General features: G+C 41.2%; 1 protein-coding gene across 4 annotated transcripts in view; it reads left to right on the top strand.

Moving 5' to 3' along the window:
* Nucleotides 1-11,126: 11,126 nt before the first annotated feature.
* The window catches only part of LOC103711615 (acylamino-acid-releasing enzyme 1), a 28,987-nt gene continuing 19,734 nt past the window's right edge, over nucleotides 11,127-20,379 (top strand). For 2 of the 4 annotated variants that reach the window (XR_005507159.1, XM_039116603.1), the window contains exons 1-6: nucleotides 11,180-11,300; nucleotides 12,053-12,228; nucleotides 12,368-12,677; nucleotides 12,834-13,055; nucleotides 13,155-13,394; nucleotides 13,545-13,622. Coding sequence is in view for 3 of the 4 variants with exons in the window: in XM_039116603.1 (XP_038972531.1) it covers nucleotides 11,185-11,300; nucleotides 12,053-12,228; nucleotides 12,368-12,677; nucleotides 12,834-13,055; nucleotides 13,155-13,394; nucleotides 13,545-13,622 (1,142 nt within the window). In the remaining variant the exon portion in view is untranslated. Of the gene's footprint in view, nucleotides 11,301-12,052; nucleotides 12,229-12,367; nucleotides 12,678-12,833; nucleotides 13,056-13,154; nucleotides 13,395-13,544; nucleotides 13,623-20,379 lie in introns of all 4 variants that reach the window. The other 2 variants (XM_017843931.3, XM_039116604.1) reach the window with 2 other exon arrangements.

Here is a 20,379-nt window from a genome sequence, read left to right as displayed (position 1 = left end):
TGCCTCAATGATTTGCACGGATCAAAGAAGCTTTCGAACCCAGAATCAGTATGCAGCAAGCCCGTTGATTGAAAGAAAAACAGCAAACAGGAAGAATAGAAGTTCTCCGTTTTCAATTTTCTATATACTGTCTAATCCGAAGAGGTCTATTTATAGACTTCTTCGGGACAGACGCGACCCAAAAAACGATCCAACGGTCGAAACCGGTAAGAAAGTTTGAAAAAACACTGGGAGTATGGCCAGCAGATGCGAGGTCGGTTGCGAAGAGGTGCTATCGAGGAAGCGACGTAGCTCCTCGTGCTAAGGGTGCGAAGCACGACTCATGCGCCTCTTGGCTCATCGCACCTGTTGTCCGACCTCGGCTCCTCTGGGCTCATTGCACCTGTGGTCCGACCTCAACCTCGGCACCTCGGACGAGCACAGGCACAAAGAACCTCGGACGAGCAGGGCCTCAGTCTCTTGGACGACCTCAGCTCTGGGTCGCACAGGTGCAAGGAACCTCGGACGAGCAGGGCCGACGAGCAGAGGCACGAGCGCAAGGAAACTCGGACGAGCAGGGCACATGCGCAAAGAACCTCTGGTCGCACAGGCACAAGGAACCTTGGACGAGCAGGGCCTGTGAGGCGCAAGTAACCTCGGACGAGCAGGGCCGAGCGAGCACAGGCTCGAGCGCAAAGACCGTCGGGTCGGACGAGCACAGGCACAGAACCGAGCCTTCACGTAAATAAATCCTCCATATGAGAGATTTAAAAAAGGAGGGAACAGAGATTCGAACCACCTACCTCAAGCACCTCAAGCGGGCACACCAACCATCCACACCACATTCCCTTCTTAACATATATACATAATATATATGTTTTAAGTATGAAAACTTTTAATTATTATTTAATAAAAATCTAACATTCCCCCACCTGATTAAAATGTTTTCAAAAACTATATAAAATAAAAAATAGTCAAACTGGGCTTGTTTATGTCACGACTTCAATAAAGGTAGCTTGCGGCTTTGAACCTTTACCTAGTGAAAGTATATTTTCATCTGAAAGGTATAGTGGTAGCTAAAAAGCTTTGAACCAAATCCTTTGGTTCAGATTTCTATATACTTCACCCATGACAAATGCAAATACTGGGTTCATTATAGGTGGTGCTTTTTCTGGCCTTATGCGCCAATATCTCAGTTTCATGAGTGCTCTAGGGGTTAAACCCTTATCCCCATAGACTGCGGCCACACAGTCACACTCACATAGGTGAGTCCTCTAAGGGTGCTCGCAGCACAGCACCTTGCCATAGTCTCGGACTCATTCAGAGTTTTAAACTCTTCCGTATACCTCTGCTGTATTTAGCACTCACATCACAGGAAGAGACCAAATGACATAAAGTCATTTTATTATAGTGCTAACTAATCATTAAACAACTTGTTTTTCCCGTTGAACCTTTCGTCTTGGGATCTCCAGTCAGAAAAGGTTGGGTTGCCATTATCAATGATTCCTTATGGGTTTCAGTCCCATCCCCTTTGATGTTTCTATGACTTTGCTTCTAGCCAGTCCTTTAGTTAAAGGATCTGCTAGGTTATCTTTAGATCCAACAAATTCCAAAGTTATGATACCATTTTTAATTAGGTATCTAATAGTCTTATGTCTCACACTAATGTGTCTTCTGTTTCTCTTGTTATACTCAGTATTTCTACAAGTATTAATTGCAGCTTCATTATCACATAACAAAGAGATAGCAGGTATAGGCTTTTCCATAATAGGTATTTCAGACATAAGATTCTTAAACCATTCTGCTTCTTGACTTGCAGAATCTAAGGCTACAATCTCAGCCTCCATAGTGGATCTTGTGATCACAGTTTGTTTGGATGATCTCCAAGCAACAGCTGCACCACCCAACATGAATATGTATCCACTAGTTCCTTTTCGATTCACTGAATCAGTGATCCAACTAGCATCACTGTATCCTTCAAGTACAGTGGAAAATCTTGAGTAATGTAAACCATAATATATTGTACCTCTCAAGTATCTAAGTACTCTATCCAGTGCTTCCCAGTGACTAAGACTAGGGCAACTATTAAACCTACTGAGCTTTCCTATAGCATAAGAAATGTCAGGTCTACTTGTATTTGCAACATACATCAGTGTCCCAATAATTTGAGCATATTTCTCTTGGGCCACTGGATCACCTTTATTGCACTTCAAGTTCAAACCATGCTCATAAGGTGTACTCACTGGTTTACAGTTGTACTTATCAAATTTCTTCAATATTTTCTCAATATATTGTGATTGATCAAAAATTATACCATCAGGTATTCTGGTAATCCTGTTACCAAGAATTACCTCTGCCTGACCTAAATCTTTCATATCAAAATTATTAGACAAGAAAGTTTTGATATCAGTCACCATATTCATATCAGTACCAAAAATTAAAATATCATCAACATATAAACACAAGATAATACATGAATCATTTTCTAACTTTGAATATAAGCACTTATCTGATTCATTTGCTTTAAAGCCATAAGAAACAATTATTTTATCAAATTTCCTATGCCATTGCTTAGGAGCTTGTTTTAAACCATAGAGGGATTTGACTAACCTACAAACTTTTCTTTCCTGTCCTTGAGCCACATATCCCTCTGGCTGATCCATATAGATCTCTTCCTCTAAATCACCATGAAGGAAGGCAGTCTTGACATCCATTTGATGAATTATCAAATTATGGATTGAAGCCAGTGCAATTAAAGTACGAATTGTGGTTATCCTAGTCACAGGAGAATATGTATCAAAGTAGTCAATACCCTCTTTCTGAGAAAAGCCCTTAGCAACTAATCTTGCTTTATATTTTTCAATAGAACCATCAGGTCTTAATTTCTTCTTAAATATCCATTTACAACCTATAGCCTTACTACCAGGTGGTAAGTCAGTTAAAAACCATGTTTTATTAGTCATAAGTGAATTCATTTCACTATTAATAGCTTCCTTCCAAAACATAGAATCTAATGAGTTCATAGCATCTTTATAAGTTTTAGGATCATCTTCAACCATAAAAGTATAGAAATCAGATCCAAAATCTTTCTTTTTCCTAATTCTTTTCCCTTTACCAAGTTCATTAATATCATTAAGTTCATTTTCATTTTCATTATTAGGAATAATTAGAGAATTAGATGGCGAACTACAAGATGCATCATTAGATCTATTTATTACATGCTTTTCTATTTTATCCTTAAATGGAAAAATATCTTCAAAGAAAGAAGCATCTTTAGATTCAATTATAGTATTCTTTTCTATGCCATTAATATCAGAACTAATGACTAAGAACCTATAAGTAACACTATTAAGAGAATAACCAAGAAACACAGCATCAAAAGTATTAGGTCCTAATTTTCTTTTCTTGATTAAAGGAATATTAACCTTAGCCAAACAACCCCAAACTTTTACAAAGTTTAGGTTAGGTTTTCCTCCTTTCCAAAGTTCATAAGGAGATTCATTAGAACCTTTAAATGGAACCCTATTAAGCAGGAAATATGCAGTAAGCATTGCTTCCCCCCACCAAACCTCAGGTAAACTTGAGTTGGCAAGCAAAGATCTTACCATATCTTGCAGAGTCCTATTTTTCCTTTCAGCCACTCCATTAGACTGAGGTGAATAGGGAGGTGTAACTTCATGTAGAATTCCATTAACTCTACAGAATTCATTCAAGTCATTAGAGGTGTATTCTCCTCCTCTGTCTGACCTGAGAATCTTTATTCTCTTGTCAAGTTGATTTTCTACTAAAGATTTATAAGTCTTAAACATCTCAAATGCTTCATCTTTAGATTTCATTAAATAAACTTGACAATACTTAGAATAATCATCTATGAAGGTAATGAAATACCTTCTACCCCCTTTAGTCAAAGTTCCATTTAGATCACATACATCTGAATGTATTAATTCTAATAAAGTTAAATTTCTATTTACTATTTTAAATGGTTTTCTAGGTTGTTTAGATTGAACACAAATTTGGCACCTTTCCTTTTCATTTAATGAAACATTAGATAATAAACCAGAGCTAATCATTCTTTTAATAGTATTATTATTCACATGTCCTAATCTAGCATGCCAAAGAGATGAAGAACATATTGAAAGCACAATTTTATTATTATTATTAGAAGAAAAATCCAAAGATACATTATTTATTACATACAAGCCATCACACTCATAACCTTTGCCTACAAATGTTCCATTCTTTGTTATAATCACTTTCTTAGATTGAAATAACAAAGAATAACCACTTCTATTTAGAAGAGATCCACTGATCAGATTCCTCCTTCCATCGGGCACATGGTACACATTAAATAGTGTAAGCACATTTCCAGACGTAAGCCTTAGAAGTACTTTTCCAGTTCCAAGCACTCGTGCCGAGGTGGAGTTCCCCATAGTTACTGTTAGGCCACTCCGGACCTGATAAGTAGTAAAAAGGGTATGATCAGTACACATATGAACATTCGCACCTGTATCCACTAACCAATCGGTAGAGCAAATTGCCAAATTTAATTCTGGACTTAAAGTTACATACCGATCATCAGTACTAGTAGGATCAGTACTGGATAGCACCATGTTGGTTTGTGGATTTGCAGGTTGAGAAGGCGCATGTTCATAGTTCTGATACTTCTTCTTCTTCATCCGGCATACTCGAGCCATATGACCGAGTTTCCCACAATTGTAGCAAATCGGCTTCCGATCATTCTTATTGATATGGTATTTTGGCTTCATAGGTTTTCTTTTGTTTCTAGGTCCACCCTTTTCAAATTTGGAGTTCTTGAACTTATGGGTCTTATTTTGGCTTTCTACAAAGTTCACCTTGGTAAGAAGCTCAGGATTCATGAGTTGCTCATTATCTTTCTCAAGGTGTTGTTCTTGGATCCTAATGGCAGACAATAGAGTTTTCATTGTCATATCCTCGGTTTTATATTTCAGGGATAACCCAAAGTCTTTCCAAGAAGGTGGGAGCTTGTCAATGGTACAAGCAACTTGAAGGCTCTCAGTTATTCCCATTCCCCTTAAGCCTAACTCATGATAAATCACTGTTAACTCATGGGCTTGGTCAACTACGGGCTTGGTGTCAACCATCTTATAAGACAGGAATTGACTAGCAGCATACTTGTCCATTCCGGCATCTTGGATACCATATTTCTTATTAAGATCATCCCAAATCTCCTTGGAGGTTTTAAAAGTGCAGTAGACATCAAAAAGGGGATCAGTAAGATAGGACAGAATCCTTCCCCTACACAGGTAGTCTTTCTTCTTAAATTCCTCCAAATTACAAGTTCTAGCTGGTTCATTCTCTTCCTCATTTGGAGGAGAGTCAAAGATTATGGAAAATAACCCAAGTGTGGTTAAGAAGATTTCCATCTTCTGTCTCCAACGCTTAAAGTTATTTCCATTAAATTTTTCAGGAGGAACCGGGTCACTTGCATTGGCCATTGGGGTAACTCTAAGTACTAGCCTATTATATGTAGGAAGAAATCTACTTCAAGAATGTTGGGAATATACTGTCCCAGAAATTTTTAAATCTATAATACTCTACTTCAACAAATAATAGGCAGAAATAGGCTTACAGAAAATAAATAGAGAAAGTGGAAAAATGGAACCCGAGATGCTGAGGCGTGGTATGTTGGTCACTTTCCTTGAAGTAGATTTCGCCGCCTTACAGTGCACTAGGCTTGGATGGCGTTCTACTCCTGAGATACAACAGCCTCTCGCACTGTTCCTTCTGCCTCAATGATTTGCACGGATCAAAGAAGCTTTCGAACCCAGAATCAGTATGCAGCAAGCCCATTGATTGAAAGAAAAACAGCAAACAGGAAGAATAGAAGTTCTCCGTTTTCAATTTTCTATATACTGTCTAATCCGAAGAGGTCTATTTATAGACTTCTTCGGGACAGACGCGACCCAAAAAACGATCCAACGGTCGAAACCGGTAAGAAAGTTTGAAAAAACACTGGGAGTATGGCCAGCGGATGCGAGGTCGGTTGCGAAGAGGTGCTATCGAGGAAGCGACGTGGCTCCTCGTGCTAAGGGTGCGAAGCACGACTCATGCGCCTCTTGGCTCATCGCACCTGTTGTCCGACCTCGGCTCCTCTGGGCTCATTGCACCTGTGGTCCGACCTCAACCTCGGCACCTCGGACGAGCACAGGCACAAGAAACCTCGGACGAGCAGGGCCTCAGTCTCTTGGACGACCTCAGCTCTGGGTCGCACAGGTGCAAGGAACCTCGGACGAGTAGGGCCGACGAGCAGAGGCACGAGCGCAAGGAAACTCGGACGAGCAGGGCACATGCGCAAAGAACCTCTGGTTGCACAGGCACAAGGAACCTTGGACGAGCAGGGCCTGTGAGGCGCAAGTAATCTCGGACGAGCAGGGCCGAGCGAGCACAGGCTCGAGCGCAAAGACCGTCGGGTCGGACGAGCACAAGCACAGAACCGAGCCTTCACGTAAATAAATCCTCCATATGAGAGATTTAAAAAAGAAGGGAACAGAGATTCGAACTACCTACCTCAAGCACCTCAAGCGGGCACACCAACCATCCACACCACACTCCCTTCTTAACATATATACATAATATATATGTTTTAAGTATGAAAACTTTTAATTATTATTTAATAAAAATCTAACAATAATGACAGTCAAGGAAAACAACACATACAAAATCAAAGCTACTATTCATATATGTTTGTGAAGTTTCTTTCTTGTCGTCGTTTAGATTACTGATCTTGTAGCATTTTGAGAAGAAGTGGAAGGTATAGTAGATCACTAAGTTTCTCCCTCGTCGACATTTGGATTGTGGGGTCTAGAATTCCCACCTGGCTTCCTATAGTCCAAGCAATTAATAGGACTCTTAACCTTATAGCAATAAGATCATAACTATAATTAAATAAATAGTAGAATATTAGGCGAAAAAAGTAGCTTGATACTATTAAATATTGTAAATGATCTTTAGTAATCCTTGCATGTAGTTTGTGTTGGATTATAATTGCTAATAAGGATTAGAAAGAGACACGAACAAAATAAAAGTTAAGTTAGGGTCACTATGGGAATTCAAAAGTTGGAGAATTAAAACATTTGCATATAATATTAAGATAAATAATAATCATTTGATTAATGGCTGTTATTTGACCATTATTCCATTATAACAACCATTATATAATGAACATTGATGGTTAGTTGTAATTGTATTGTTTCTTAAATAAAATACTTATGTAGCAATTTGAAATTCAACTTTTGCCAATTTTCTTCCGAAAAAGTTTGTGCCACATTTACTAATCTTTTAATAAATGAATTGACTTGGACAATAACATCATTAGTCATCCATTATTTTCGCTATAAGCCATTAAAAAACTATTATAGTATTATTATTTTAATATTGAATAATTCTAAATCACAAAATAACTAACAGTGATCGTAACTATTACAACGGTTAATAATAGTTTCAATGGGGTTTCTTTATAATGGAGTATCAGTTTTATTGAAACCTTGATATGTCTAAGTTTTAGTTGGACATATTACTTTAGACTATAACATGAAAGATAAACTTGATTGTATAACAAGTTAATACAATCAAGGTAGCACCATCATGATATTACTCCTTGTATATTATCCTTGTTTAGACCTGAATTAGATATATCACTTAAATTGGTCATAGTTAGATTTAAGTTCCTAAAATACACACAAAATCTTATTGCATTAGTGATGAACAGACTTATTTATACATGAAACTTCGATTATATATATTACATAATATTCTTGCCTATGTTCTTTTTTGGGATGACTAGGGTTTTTCTTCTTTATAACAAGTTAAGTATGGTCATAATATGGGTAATTTGCATCTAATTTACTTGTTAACACTCAAATACGTACAATGTGAATCAATCAAGATAGGATTTAGTCTTAGAAATGTCAAGTGTGGTTAAGGAATGGCTCTAGATGTGGCTAATATGGTTTGGCATTGGGTTCACTAAAGGTTTTGTATTTAAAGTGGGTTTGATTAAAGGCTATGGCAAAACTATAGATTTGGGTTTAAACTTTTGTAGCACAATAAAATAACTATTTAAGCAGTGGAATCGACAACTGACTATTTCAGCTCAACCAAAGAAGCATATGATTTGTAGTTTAGGTCACAACTCTTTTCATCCTTTCATCCTTTGCCTATATGCTGGGTTGGGACCCTATGAGTGCCAATAAATCTTGGCACTTTTTTTTTTCTTTTCTTCAAATGCAATTAAGCAATGAGAGTTGGAGCTCTTCTTCCCCATCCTCTTCCTAGCATGATTTGGAATTAAATGTCAAGCCTTTCTATTCTATTTGCAAACTTGGTAACATACCCTTTCTCCTCCATTGTACACCAAACATTCCATTATACAAGAGCTAGCGAGTAAAAAAGGATTTGGAAGATCACCTCCTTTGTTTGATGTAGTTTATTGCATTTCTTTGATGAAATGGAAAGGTTTCCCTTCCTTTTCTCTAGAAAAAGAAAAGCTACTATGTATATAGATGACCATAAACATAGTCCAGAAAAATACAAATACTATTGTACAAATCACAATTATTTGAATTATACATAAAATTTCAAATGGAAAACCCACAAACAACAACACGCATGAGATATCAAAATAGTATCCTTCCAAATCATGAAGAAACCCAAATATGGATGTCAAAACCGGTTGGAATCCAGATTTGCCAACATTTTCAATGCACAAGTCCCCATTCAATAGAATGAGACTCTTTGGTGATATGTTGGTTGTTCTTAAGAGATCTATCCAGGCACCTTCTTGAATTATTCATAAGAATCTAATAGAATATTCTAGTTTAGGTTTAGAGTCTTACTCAAGGAAGTAGTTTAGTTCATAATACCTAACAATTGCAAACCCTCTCAACCAACCTAATTCCGATCATATGTCTTAGGTTTTACTTAGCCAAAAAGGTTAATTCATGATTTAGGTTGTACGCACTTCTTTCCATAATCTCGTTCATTCCATTGTTTCCTCCACCAACTTGAAGACTAGAAACAACAATACTTCCATTCCATCGGATCTTGGCACTACATTTTCTCTTCTTCCTCAACACAACCAAGTCATGAGAACTTAGTTCTTCTCTTCCCTGATCTTCTATTACAATGACTATACCGAATTTAGCCTTTTATTGCATCCTGCAAACTTTTTATAAGCCCTTTCTCCTTGTTAAATAGGACTCTCCTAGAGCCTTAATTGACCTAAAGATGTAGGCTATCAAAATCGGGGAATCCACATCTGCTTAAGTATGGACATGTCCTTAATCAACAGAGTGATATTATTGGGTGATATGCAGGTTATTCTTGAGATGTCTATTTAGTACACCCTTGTAAATCATTCACAAGATCGCTGTAGTAATGATGCCTCGAAGAGTACCCCAAAAGATAGATTGGCGTATTTATTGCCCATGATGAAAGCCTCGTCCTCAATCGAAGTAATGATTTGACTTCCATCGCCTAAACCAGAAGGCAGTTCGATCTTGAAAGAAGGGGGCATGTGTTGGAAAAAATTTTGGGCACCTCGATCTATGGCCAGACCTGCCCCCTTGACCTCGACATAAGCCAAGGAGAATAACTTCGGCCCCAGCTGAGCAGCCAACCAACTGAAGTGAGCTCTTCGGCCCTAGCTGAGAAGCTGATCAGCCAAGGAGCCATAACAATCAGCACATATTAACAAGGACTGATAATCCTAACAACTGATACCTCTGATAGCTTATAGTCATGGCAGCATCGCGGTCTGCGCCCCACCAGCGCCGCCTGCTGCCCACACAGACTAGCACCCATACCTTGGTCATACTATCGGTCATTATTTGGCCATCATCGCACACCACATTAGACTAGGTAACGACAAAATGAGCTTCTTTATATAAAAGGACAACCTAAGGGACTTCAATATTATTCACAGAGACCATACTCTGTGAGTAATATTTCTGTGAGTATGCATGCAATATTACTCACAGAGACCATATTCTATTGAAATTCTCCTCCTTTTATATTATTGCCTGCAAAAAGTCTCTGATCGCATCTCCGAAGGAACCCAGCATTCGACGCGTCAACCTGCCTCCAATTGACCTCAGGGTTATCCGAGCTGTACTCCTTACCTCAGTCCGGATTCGACAACAACAATGATTAATATAACCAATACCTAAAGATTTTTTACTTAGAGCATCTGCTTTTTTTCTTGGATGATAGTTAATTGATAAATTATAATTCTTTAGCAATACTAGCAATCTCCTTTGCCTCATATTTAATTCTTTCTGAGTAAAGATGTATTTTATGCATTGTTCAGAGAATATTTTATAGTGTTCACAGTACAAATAATGCTCTAGATTTTAAGACCAAAGACTTATGCAAATAACCCCAAATCTATGTCCATATCTCTATAGAGTACTTTTGTTCATAAGATTTTAATTGCCTAAAACCATATGCCATGAACTCATCATGCTGCATTAGGACATATCGTCGACCCTCATTAGAAGCCTAGCTATATATGGTAAAAGCTCTACTCCCAGAAAATATAGTGAGGATGAGAGGTGACATCAATCTTCTTTTCAGCTCAGTAATGCTTCTCTCACATTTCTTGGACTATTCAAACTTTACTTCCTTAATAGTCAAGCAATTCAAAGGCACAATAATATTGGAAAATCATTCCACAAATCATCCATAATGTCTATCCAAACTCAAAAAGCTAGTTTAGACACATCAGTCAGCCTGCTCATCCTATTATTGCTTTTACCCTCTTGGGATTTATAGAAATACTATTTTACATGCCGAAGAAACGGTACTTTATCTAGCCCGAATTCATACTGGCTCAATCTAGCAACGTTCCTGTAGGGAGAAAGGATGACTGTGGTCCAATGATGTATTTAGGCCCAGCATTCTCCTGCTGCAGATTTGGAGATCAAAGAAATCCAATTAAAAAGATGATCATGGTAATCTTAGCCAACGGATTTTCAGATCATACCATGAAACGATGAGCCTATCATGTATCGCAAATGGCGACCTAAATTCCGCTTGGTTCCCCCTCGTCACCTATTTTATGTACCAAAAAAAAAAAAGGAACATCGGACTTTACAATGATCCGCGGAGGAGTATAAAGTACCGAATCTTGGCAGGGATGATCTGACCGTAGATGCCTAGATGCCAATGGCCAGCGTGTTGCCTGCCACCCCCCATTTATACGGCCTCCAGTTTTCCTCCTCATCCTTCCGCCCCAAATCCTCAGTCCGCTCCGCTTCTCTCAAATTCTTCTATAGTCCCGCGTAAGAACCCCGCTACTCTCTCTCTCTGTTATCGGCTTTCAGATGCCTACTGGTTTTCAATCTCTCTTTCTCTACATTGCCAGTGTTTCCACGTTTTTTTTTTAAGCCAGTCCTTGAATATTCATAAGCCCAATATTGTTGGTTTTGGAGATTTTAGATGCTTGATCTTCTTCTCCCCCTTCTATTTGTCTGCTTTTATATTTTTTTCCCGTATTATTTCGTAGAAATTCTCAAGAGCTTCTATAGATTGTAATATTGTATGCTAGTTCTTAAAACGTAAATGCCCAATTCTATGTTTTAAATTTGAATTGCGGTCATTTTGCTTCTAACTTGTTTTAGATCCATCTGTCATACAACTATGTGGCAAAGTGTGCAAGATATCATTGCTTCACAATGGTTGTCACTGTAGTGTTTGTGTATTTGGGTAGCGATTTAAGAATATTTAATTGCATCTCTGACAGTATAATAGTTTTTGTTGGTTTTTATGAAAAATTCTACTTAAAAGTATTTCATGTAAATCAGCGTTGATTCACCTTATCTGCTAAGAGCAACCTAGTGTAAATTGGTTCCTCTTTGTGTTTTTGGTAATCAATATTGTGGATAACTGAAAAACACGCCGATAATTTTAGAAGTTAATTGCTCCTTGAAAGCCTTACTTTTGCCTTTTTTTTTTTTCTCAAGTGCTTTGGATTTGTTTTCCATTCAAGAAGTTGATATTTTGCTGGTTTATTATCTTCATTTCGTAACATTAGTCAGGCGTTATCTACCTCATCAGCTATGCAAGTGCCTGGGGCTGTCTCAGAGAAGGAAATGCCTCTGGGAATAGATGCAACAATTGAAGCAGAATATGCTTCTCAGGCTAAATTGCTTCAAGAATTTAGTAATATCCCTAGCATTGACAAGGCATGGATTTTCAAGTCTGATGGTGGTATGGACTTTTGACCTTTACAACTCTTACCTCTACCCATGTTCTGAATGATTGCAGAAGTCAATGCTATTGTTTGTATCTATTCTGGCCTTTGTTTCTTTCTCCAAGATTATTTTGGCCTTTGTTTCTGTGACTGCAGCAAACTGTTCTAGGGCAATGTTTTCTACTGGGCAAGTGAATCTGTTGGCTAACAAAAAACGGACAGTTATTCTATCATCTCATGTTTCAAAGACAAGTAAACAGTCAGTGGATTTCCAGTGGACCCCCTTTCCTATAGAAATGACTGGTGTGTCCACAATTGTCCCATCACCATCAGGTTCAAAGCTTCTTGTGGTTCGGAATAAAGAAAAAGAATCCCCTACACAGCTTGAAATATGGGGTCCGTCTCTGTTGGAGAAGGAGATTCATATTCCACAATCTGTTCATGGCTCGCTATATACTGATGGATGGTAATACCTTACATGTTTTTGTGACTTAGAAGCCCGAGTTCATTGTTCTACCTGACTACCTAATATTTATTTTGATAGCATATTGTTGGGTGTTACAATTGACAGTGTTACTTCCTTTTTTTAAACTGCTACTTGAAAATTGAATTATTCTTAAAGGTTTGAGGGAGTTTCCTGGAATCACAAAGAAACTCTCATTGCTTATGTTGCGGAAGAGCCATCTCCATTAAAACCAGCATTTAATGATTTGGGCTACAAGAAAGAAGGTTGTTCTGAGAAGGACTGTGGTAGCTGGAAAGGCCAAGGAGATTGGGAAGAGGACTGGGGTGAAACCTATTCAAAAAAAAGAAAACCTTCATTGTTTGTTGTCAACATTAACAGGTCTATCTTTACATCAAACTATGTCTATGAGTATGAGTTATTGAAATATGTGTGAGATGACTATTTCTACAACCTAACATTTTCCAATCTATGTCACAGTGGAGAAGTACAGGCCATTCAAGGCATTTCAAAATCCTTAACTGTTGGTCAAGTTGTTTGGGCTCCATCATCTTCCCATGGATGTCACAATTACTTGGTTTTTGTTGGGTGGTCATCAGAAAATGGTCCAAACCAGACTCCAAGAAAGCTCGGTATTAAGTATTGTTACAATAGGCCATGTGCCTTATATGCAATTAGGGCTCCTTTTCAAGAACTGAAAGCTAATGAAGTACCATTAAAGTGAGTGTGCTTTTGCCCTTAGAAACTATAGAGATGTTATGCTCACTTTCTTCACCAATTTCTTCTTAAAAGTTGACAGAATCTTAATATGATGCTTTATGGATTCCAGCTTTTCTCGTTGATAACTTTTGATCATATATGATGATTCAGTGATAATGAAATGGACAATTCAGCAACTGAGATCAATTTAACTCATGGCTTAAGTAGCGCTTTCTTTCCGCGGTTTAGGTAATGTATATTGCTCCCCTTGATTATAATTCTCTTTTGATCTTAAAGCACGTCCAACATAATTTTGGTTTACTATAATTATTTTGTCATTTCTGTTTTGTCATTGGACATATTGGTCTATAAATATAATGTCTAAAGAACCATGGTAGATTCATTAAGTTCAATGGTTTCTAGGTTAGTCTACCAATTTCTTACAAACACTTCAGAACTTGAAGTGGAGCCTGTGAAATTGAAACTCCACATGCCTAACTGAAACCAATACTAAAACCGAGTTTTCAAACCTCAATCTTCACCATCTTTCAATTTGTGTTCACCAGCATTCAATAGTCAGATGATATTTCTTAATGTTCTGGAGTACATGAATATTGAATACTTGTAAATATGGCAAACAGATTGTTGATTTAAGATCTAGAGATAGTACTACTTTTCTTCTTATTTTTAGTAATGTTACATATCATTATATATATTTTTTGAGAAATTTTGAAAAGAAGGAAAAAATAAAAAAAAATGATCTTGAATATACCTTCATTTAAGAATGTGTGCATGTTAACTTAAAATAAGTAGTTGGATTTTCTTTTAGTATTCAAAATCTTCTTTGATGTTTGAGATATGATTTCTCCAAATATTAGAAATCAAAAGTAGTCTACATGAAAATAATGATTGAGTTTTTGGAAAGTATTCAGAGTCCAAATTATGCATCAGTTAATACTGTTTTTTTATCTTTTTATGCTAGTGCCTGCTGTGTGACAGCATGGCATGACATGGTCCAAATGTCATGCTGGTTCTTAGTCAACAAGGTGGAAAAATGCATGATACTTGAATCTTGTGTAAATGGTGATAAGATTTGATGGAAGGAGGTATTGGATCCTCGGATTTGTTAAACAACATACAATGTTGACCAACAACCCTTACCCCATCTTTATTGGGCTCGCATATACGAAATTGAATGGAAGTAGTTTTAATGGGACAACTACCAAAAGTGATGGGGTTAGACCTAATGGCCAAGAGGTACGCTAGGCTGGTTAATTTATGCTATCATGTTTTCATCTGGAATTCATGAGCTAGATGAAGATATTTAATATTACCGTGGAATATGCATGATTCCATGGAATATGCATTCAATTGTTGCATTCGATATGCTTGTGGAATATGCGTGATTGTTGCATTCAATGTGGCATTTGTTTATAAAACTTGAAATTTGGATATTTGATGTTTTAAAAAGTTGATCAATAACTTGATTCATGCACATAAGATGAAAATTCTGAAGATTGCAATTCCAAGTTGGGCATGCAGTAGAACATAGAAGAGTAATGTAAGAAACCAGTACAATGCAAGAAGTTTAAGAGTTATATAGCTGATCAAGAATGAAGCGATGGAGAGTCAATGGTTATCTCTTTAGCATTCATTGAAGCAAGGTTCGCCATCTTGGTACCAGACTTTGTACTAGTACCACTTTATTAATGTGCTAGCATGCTCGGTACGGGGCTAGTTTGACCAGTTTAGTACCAGTACTGTATGGTATGGTTTAGAGTCAAAGGAACCATCCCGAACCGGGCGGTTCCAGTTGTACCGAGCCATTCTAGCGGTGGATCAGGATGGTTTCGGCAAAAAAAAATGAAATCCGTTGCTGGAGGGGGAGAAGAAGGAAAGAGGAGAAAAGAGAAAGCGAGCGGGAGAGGGAGAAGGAGAGGGAGGGAGGCCGGCGGAGGGCCGTCGAAAGTTGGTGCTTGGGCAAGCCGATTTCACTTAAAAATCGCGGAGGCCGCCGGCCTTCACCGACACTCCATCGGCCTCCCTCCCTCCTCCTCTCTCTTTTCTTCTCCCGTTTGCCCTCTCCTCTTCCTCTACTGTGTTAGTACAGATCTGGCACGGCATGGCATGGCGGGGTCCGTACCGACCATGCCGCTAGGCAACCGGTCCGGTGCTCGGTACCAACCGGTATGGCAAATCTTGCATTGAAGACTATATAGATACCTACAAAGTAGAGGCAGGTGATCTTGGATTTATGTTGTTTGAAATGACATGTAAAGGCTTGACTAATTGAATAGATTCATTGATATTGCTGGGAGAAATGTTGGACACCTCGACCTCGGATGTAAACCGAAGAGAACGACCTTGGCCCCAGCCAAGCAGCCGACCAACTAAAGTGAGCAATCTCAATCCCAACCGAAGAGCCATCAGTCAAGAAGAACAATCAACACATGTTGACAAGTATTGACAATCCTATCAATCGACAGCTTTGGCGGCCCACAACCGTGACAGCACCATGACCTGTGCCCCATCAGCACTGTCCGCCGTCCACGCGAACTGGCACCCATGCCTCAGCCATACTACCGACTGTTATCTGACCATCATTGCATGCTACGTCCGGCCAAATAACGACAAAATGAGTTTTCCTAAACAAAGAAAGAATCCAGGAAAACTCAGGTATGCATGCAATATTATTCATAGAGCCTACACTCCATGGTATGCCGAATCGGTGGCCGGTACGAACCAGTCCGGCCAGTTATCGGTACGGCGGAGCCGTGAAAATCGGTACAGGCTGGTTCCATGCCGGAGACGAAGAAGACGAAGAGAAAAAGAGAAAGCACGGGGAAGAGAGGGAGGGAGACCACCTATGGCGGGGAAGAGAGGGAGGGCGGAGGCCGGGGGCGGCGAAGGCCAGGGGGCGGGGGAACCCGCAGAGGCGCGGCGGAGGCCGAGGCCGAGGTTTTTAATTTGGGGCGCGGCTGTGGTTTTTAATTTAGGAATTTTAAGTGAAGTCGGCAAATCGGTTGCCAAATTAAAAATCTTAAAAACCGATTTGCCGACTTCACTTAAAATTTTCAAATTAAAAACTACGGTGAAACAGGGGACGCGGCCGCGGCCTTTGCCTCCGCCGCGCCCCTGCGGGTTTCCCTGCCCCCCGTTGGGCTTTGCTGCCCTCCCGGCTTCCGCCGCCCCTCAGCGGCTCTTCGATGGCGGCCGCAAGTGGTCTCCCTCTCTTCCCCACGCTCTCTCTCGTTCTCTTCTTCTTCTCCGGCTCCGGCGGAGAAGAGCTTTCCGATTCATACCGCCTGATTTCGGTACGAACCGGAACCGTACCGGTCCAGTAGGCAACCGGTATGCCTACTGGACTCGGTACGACGGACCTTGCTATACTCTACTGAAATTTTTTTTCCTTCCACATTATTGTCTTTTAATTTTGACTTAGGCATCAAAGGGTTTTCCATCGAAAACTCTCCGGCAACCGGACTTTTTTCGGGCCACACATGGAGGAGAACCATCCCTCGCACCTCGGTCAACCTGCTCAGCTTTGCCTGTAGCCGACCTCAGGGTTGTTCGAGCTGCACTTTGACCTCAGCCTAGTTTCGGCGGCAACAGATTGGCGCTAGAAGGACCACCAACCCCAGCAACATTGGCATCTATCGAAGGAAGAGACAACCAGCATGAAGTTACGAGGAACCCTCGGCGCATCGCGTGCTTCGCAACGCCACGCACCGACCTGCTGAGGGTAATGATAGAGCCTAGAACCTACTCCACCGGAACAATCTGTCGCTCTTATGGACAATGAGCAGTTCAACCTGCTCGCTCAACAGGTATAGGTGCTGCAGCAGGCAGTAGAGCGACCGGAGATGGTCCAGCCAGAATTTGGCCAACCCAGCCACCACTCTCAATCACCGGCTCATGGCATACGCATAGTCAGCCACCGCCCCTAATATGCCGAGATTTGGAGCGATCTCACCAGAGCTGGCATACTCGGCGGAGCAATCCCCACTGGAATGAAAAATGACATACTCTGAGCTCCCATTCTGATGAGGACTTCGTCTAGAGCCTCTCGCCTGTTCGCCACATTGAGTCTCGTCTTGACGGGATGCCGACCTCGATTGGATAATCGAAAAAATGGGCTGACAGATTCGGGCCCTTAGGGGACATGCTTCGAGGGCCAACAATGACCTCACTTCTCCTTGGAGCCCCTCTTTACCAAGCAGATCATGGAGGAACCGATGCCACATCGGTTCAAGATGCCCTAGATAGAGCCATACGATGGCCCCTTAGATCTCCTAGGCCATCTTGAGAGCTTCAAGGCTCTTATGATGCTGCACGGAGCCACCGACACCGTGCTTTGCAAGGCATTTCCCGCAGCCCTTCGCAAAGAGCCCGATTTCATTCAGTTCTTCAAGTAGCTTGCTCGCCTCTTCACGACCCACTTCGTCTCTAGCCGAAGACAGTGTCATGGCTCGGATATACTATTCGACATCAAGCAGAAGGAGAAAGAGTCCTTTAGGGACTATATTTGCCACTTCAATATTAGACGCTGGAGGTCCACGACCTAGATCAGTCGATCGCGATGTCAGCAGTAAAGAGCAACCTACCACCGTGAAGCTTTCTTTTCTCCTTGGAAAAGCGCTTCTCCATCGACTTCGTGGAAATGTTGGCGCAAGCTAACAAGTACACCAATGTAGAGGACGCCATGGCCTCCTGTCGTGAGTCTGCTAGCGGGAGACCCCTCCAGGAGGAAAGAGAGATGCGAGGGGCGAAGAGAGCAAGGAGTGTCTCACCTCAGCGCAAGAGGGGCTCGCAGCGGCCCTAGAGCCCTTCTTAGAAGTTTGGGAAATATACCCCTCTAATTGCCCCGAGGACACAGATCCTTATGAAAATCGAAGGCCGAGGCTATCTGCGCCCACCGCATCTGATGAAAGACCCAATAACCAAGAGAGGTCAGAAGAAGTACTGCCGCTTCTACCAAAACCACCACGACATAGAGGAGTGCGTTTAGCTCAAAAATGAAATTGAAGCGCTCATTTGGCGCAAGTGGCTTGACCGGTACGTGCACCCTCGATCAGGCCGGTAAGCACCCACGTCGGCCTTTGATCCACCATCTTTGGAGTCGATCGACAATCGTCCGACAACAGGCATCATCAACAGCATTACTGGCGGACCTGTCGAGGGTCTAAGTGCCTCGGATAACTAGCTCATCAAAAGGATGACCATCGAGCGGCCATAGACCCTGCATGTGGGTGGGTGTTGGGCCCGGGAGGTGGTGGGACTAGTCCCATACTCACCAGCCCTGGTGGAGTAATCACGGAGTATGCTTTTCGGTTCATATTCTCCATCTTGGACAACGAAATTAAGCACGAAGCGCTCATCACCGGACTCAAGTCTTCAAAGGACTTTGGAATCCAACAATTGAAGGTCTTTGACGTACTGGTTGGGGTACCTCGGCAATGTCCTGATCCCATGGGCTCGGAACTCCGACAACCCTCGTGTCTTTAATCAGTGAGGTCCTTTGTATCCCTAACTTATCTCTAATAATTTTTTTTTGTTGTTTTTCTATCTTTCAGATCGGATGGTTGCGAAAAACGTATTTAACTTGGGTCACTCTGGGGACGCCTGGGCTCCAACAGAGGAGACACCTCGAGGAAGCTTGGCACCTCCTCAAGACCGGCCCCTGCATCGAAGGCTTGGCTTGCCACTCGACCTTCCTAGGTCGTAAATGGCCCAAACAGAAGGCTGGCCTCTGTGTCGAAGGCTTAGCTTGCCACTCGACCTTTTTAGGTCATAAATGGCCTAAGTAGAAGATCGGCCCCCACGCCGGAGGCCTGGCTTGCCACTCGACCTTTTTAGGTCATAAATGGCCTAAGTAGAAGATCGGCCCCCACGCCGGAGGCTTGGCTTGCCACTTGATCTCCCCAGGTCATAAATGGCCCAAGCAGAAGACCGGCCTTTGTGCCGAAGGCTTGACTTGCCACTCGACCTCCCTAGGTCGCAAATGGCTCAAGCAGAAGATCGGCCCCTACGCCGAAATCTTGGCTTGCCACTCAACTTTTCTAGGTCGTAGATGGCCCAAGCAGAAGATCGGCCTCCACGTCGAAGGCCTGGCTTGCCACTCGATCTTCCTAGATTGTAAATGGCCCAAGCAGAAAATCGGCCCCCGTGCCGAAGGCTTGGCTTGCCACTTGATGTTCCTAGATTGTAAATGGCCCAAGCAGAAGACCGGCCTCCGTGCCGAAGGCCTGGCTTCCCACTCAACCTCCCTAGGTCATAAATGGCCCCAATAGAAGATCAAGCCTGCTCGGAATCCCTCCCAGATCTCAATCCAAGTATGCCTTTGGGACCATGGTTCAGATGAAAGGAGACATCCTGGTCCGACTTGGGACTTTCTTCAGCTGAGCTCACTCAGAATTTCTTAGAAACTGAATCCTAGAAAGATCGACCGAGGAGCCCAAGATAGGCTGAAGCCCCTTAAGGGGAAGAGCTCGGTGAGACGATCCAATCTCAAATCAAGAAGTGGTCGAACACAAGTAAAGGCCAAGTCAGGTACTTTGGAAATTTCTTTACTGTTATTATCTTTCAGTGTGTAAATTGACCTCGGCAGAAACCGAGCTAAAAATAACTACAATGGAAGGTCGGAGTTCGTCGCTATGGCCTAGACTCAAACAGAAAGCAGGTGACAGACAGAGACCAAGTCTGGTACTTTGGAAAATTTCTTTACTTTCATTATCTTTTAGTATATGCATTGACCTCGACAGAAGTCGAGCAAAAGGAGTTACCAGAAAAGGTTAAAGTTTGGGGCAACGATATGAACTCAGACAAAAAGCAAACAACAAGGATAAAAGTAAAGCTAGAGGCTGGATAAAAGACGAGTACATTGAACTCGGTTTATCCGAGCGAGAAGAAAAACAAACAAAAAACATATATGGAGAGGCGGGGCTTCACTCCTTGCCCTTATCTCTATCACCTTCGCCGTCGCCGTCGGCGTCGCCACCTTTGCCGC

Source organism: Phoenix dactylifera, unplaced genomic scaffold (genome assembly GCF_009389715.1).
Source record: "Phoenix dactylifera cultivar Barhee BC4 unplaced genomic scaffold, palm_55x_up_171113_PBpolish2nd_filt_p 000113F, whole genome shotgun sequence".
Taxonomy (NCBI): Eukaryota; Viridiplantae; Streptophyta; class Magnoliopsida; order Arecales; family Arecaceae; genus Phoenix; species Phoenix dactylifera.
Note: the sequence above shows the minus strand (reverse complement) of the source record. Positions and strands in the feature narration are given on the sequence as shown.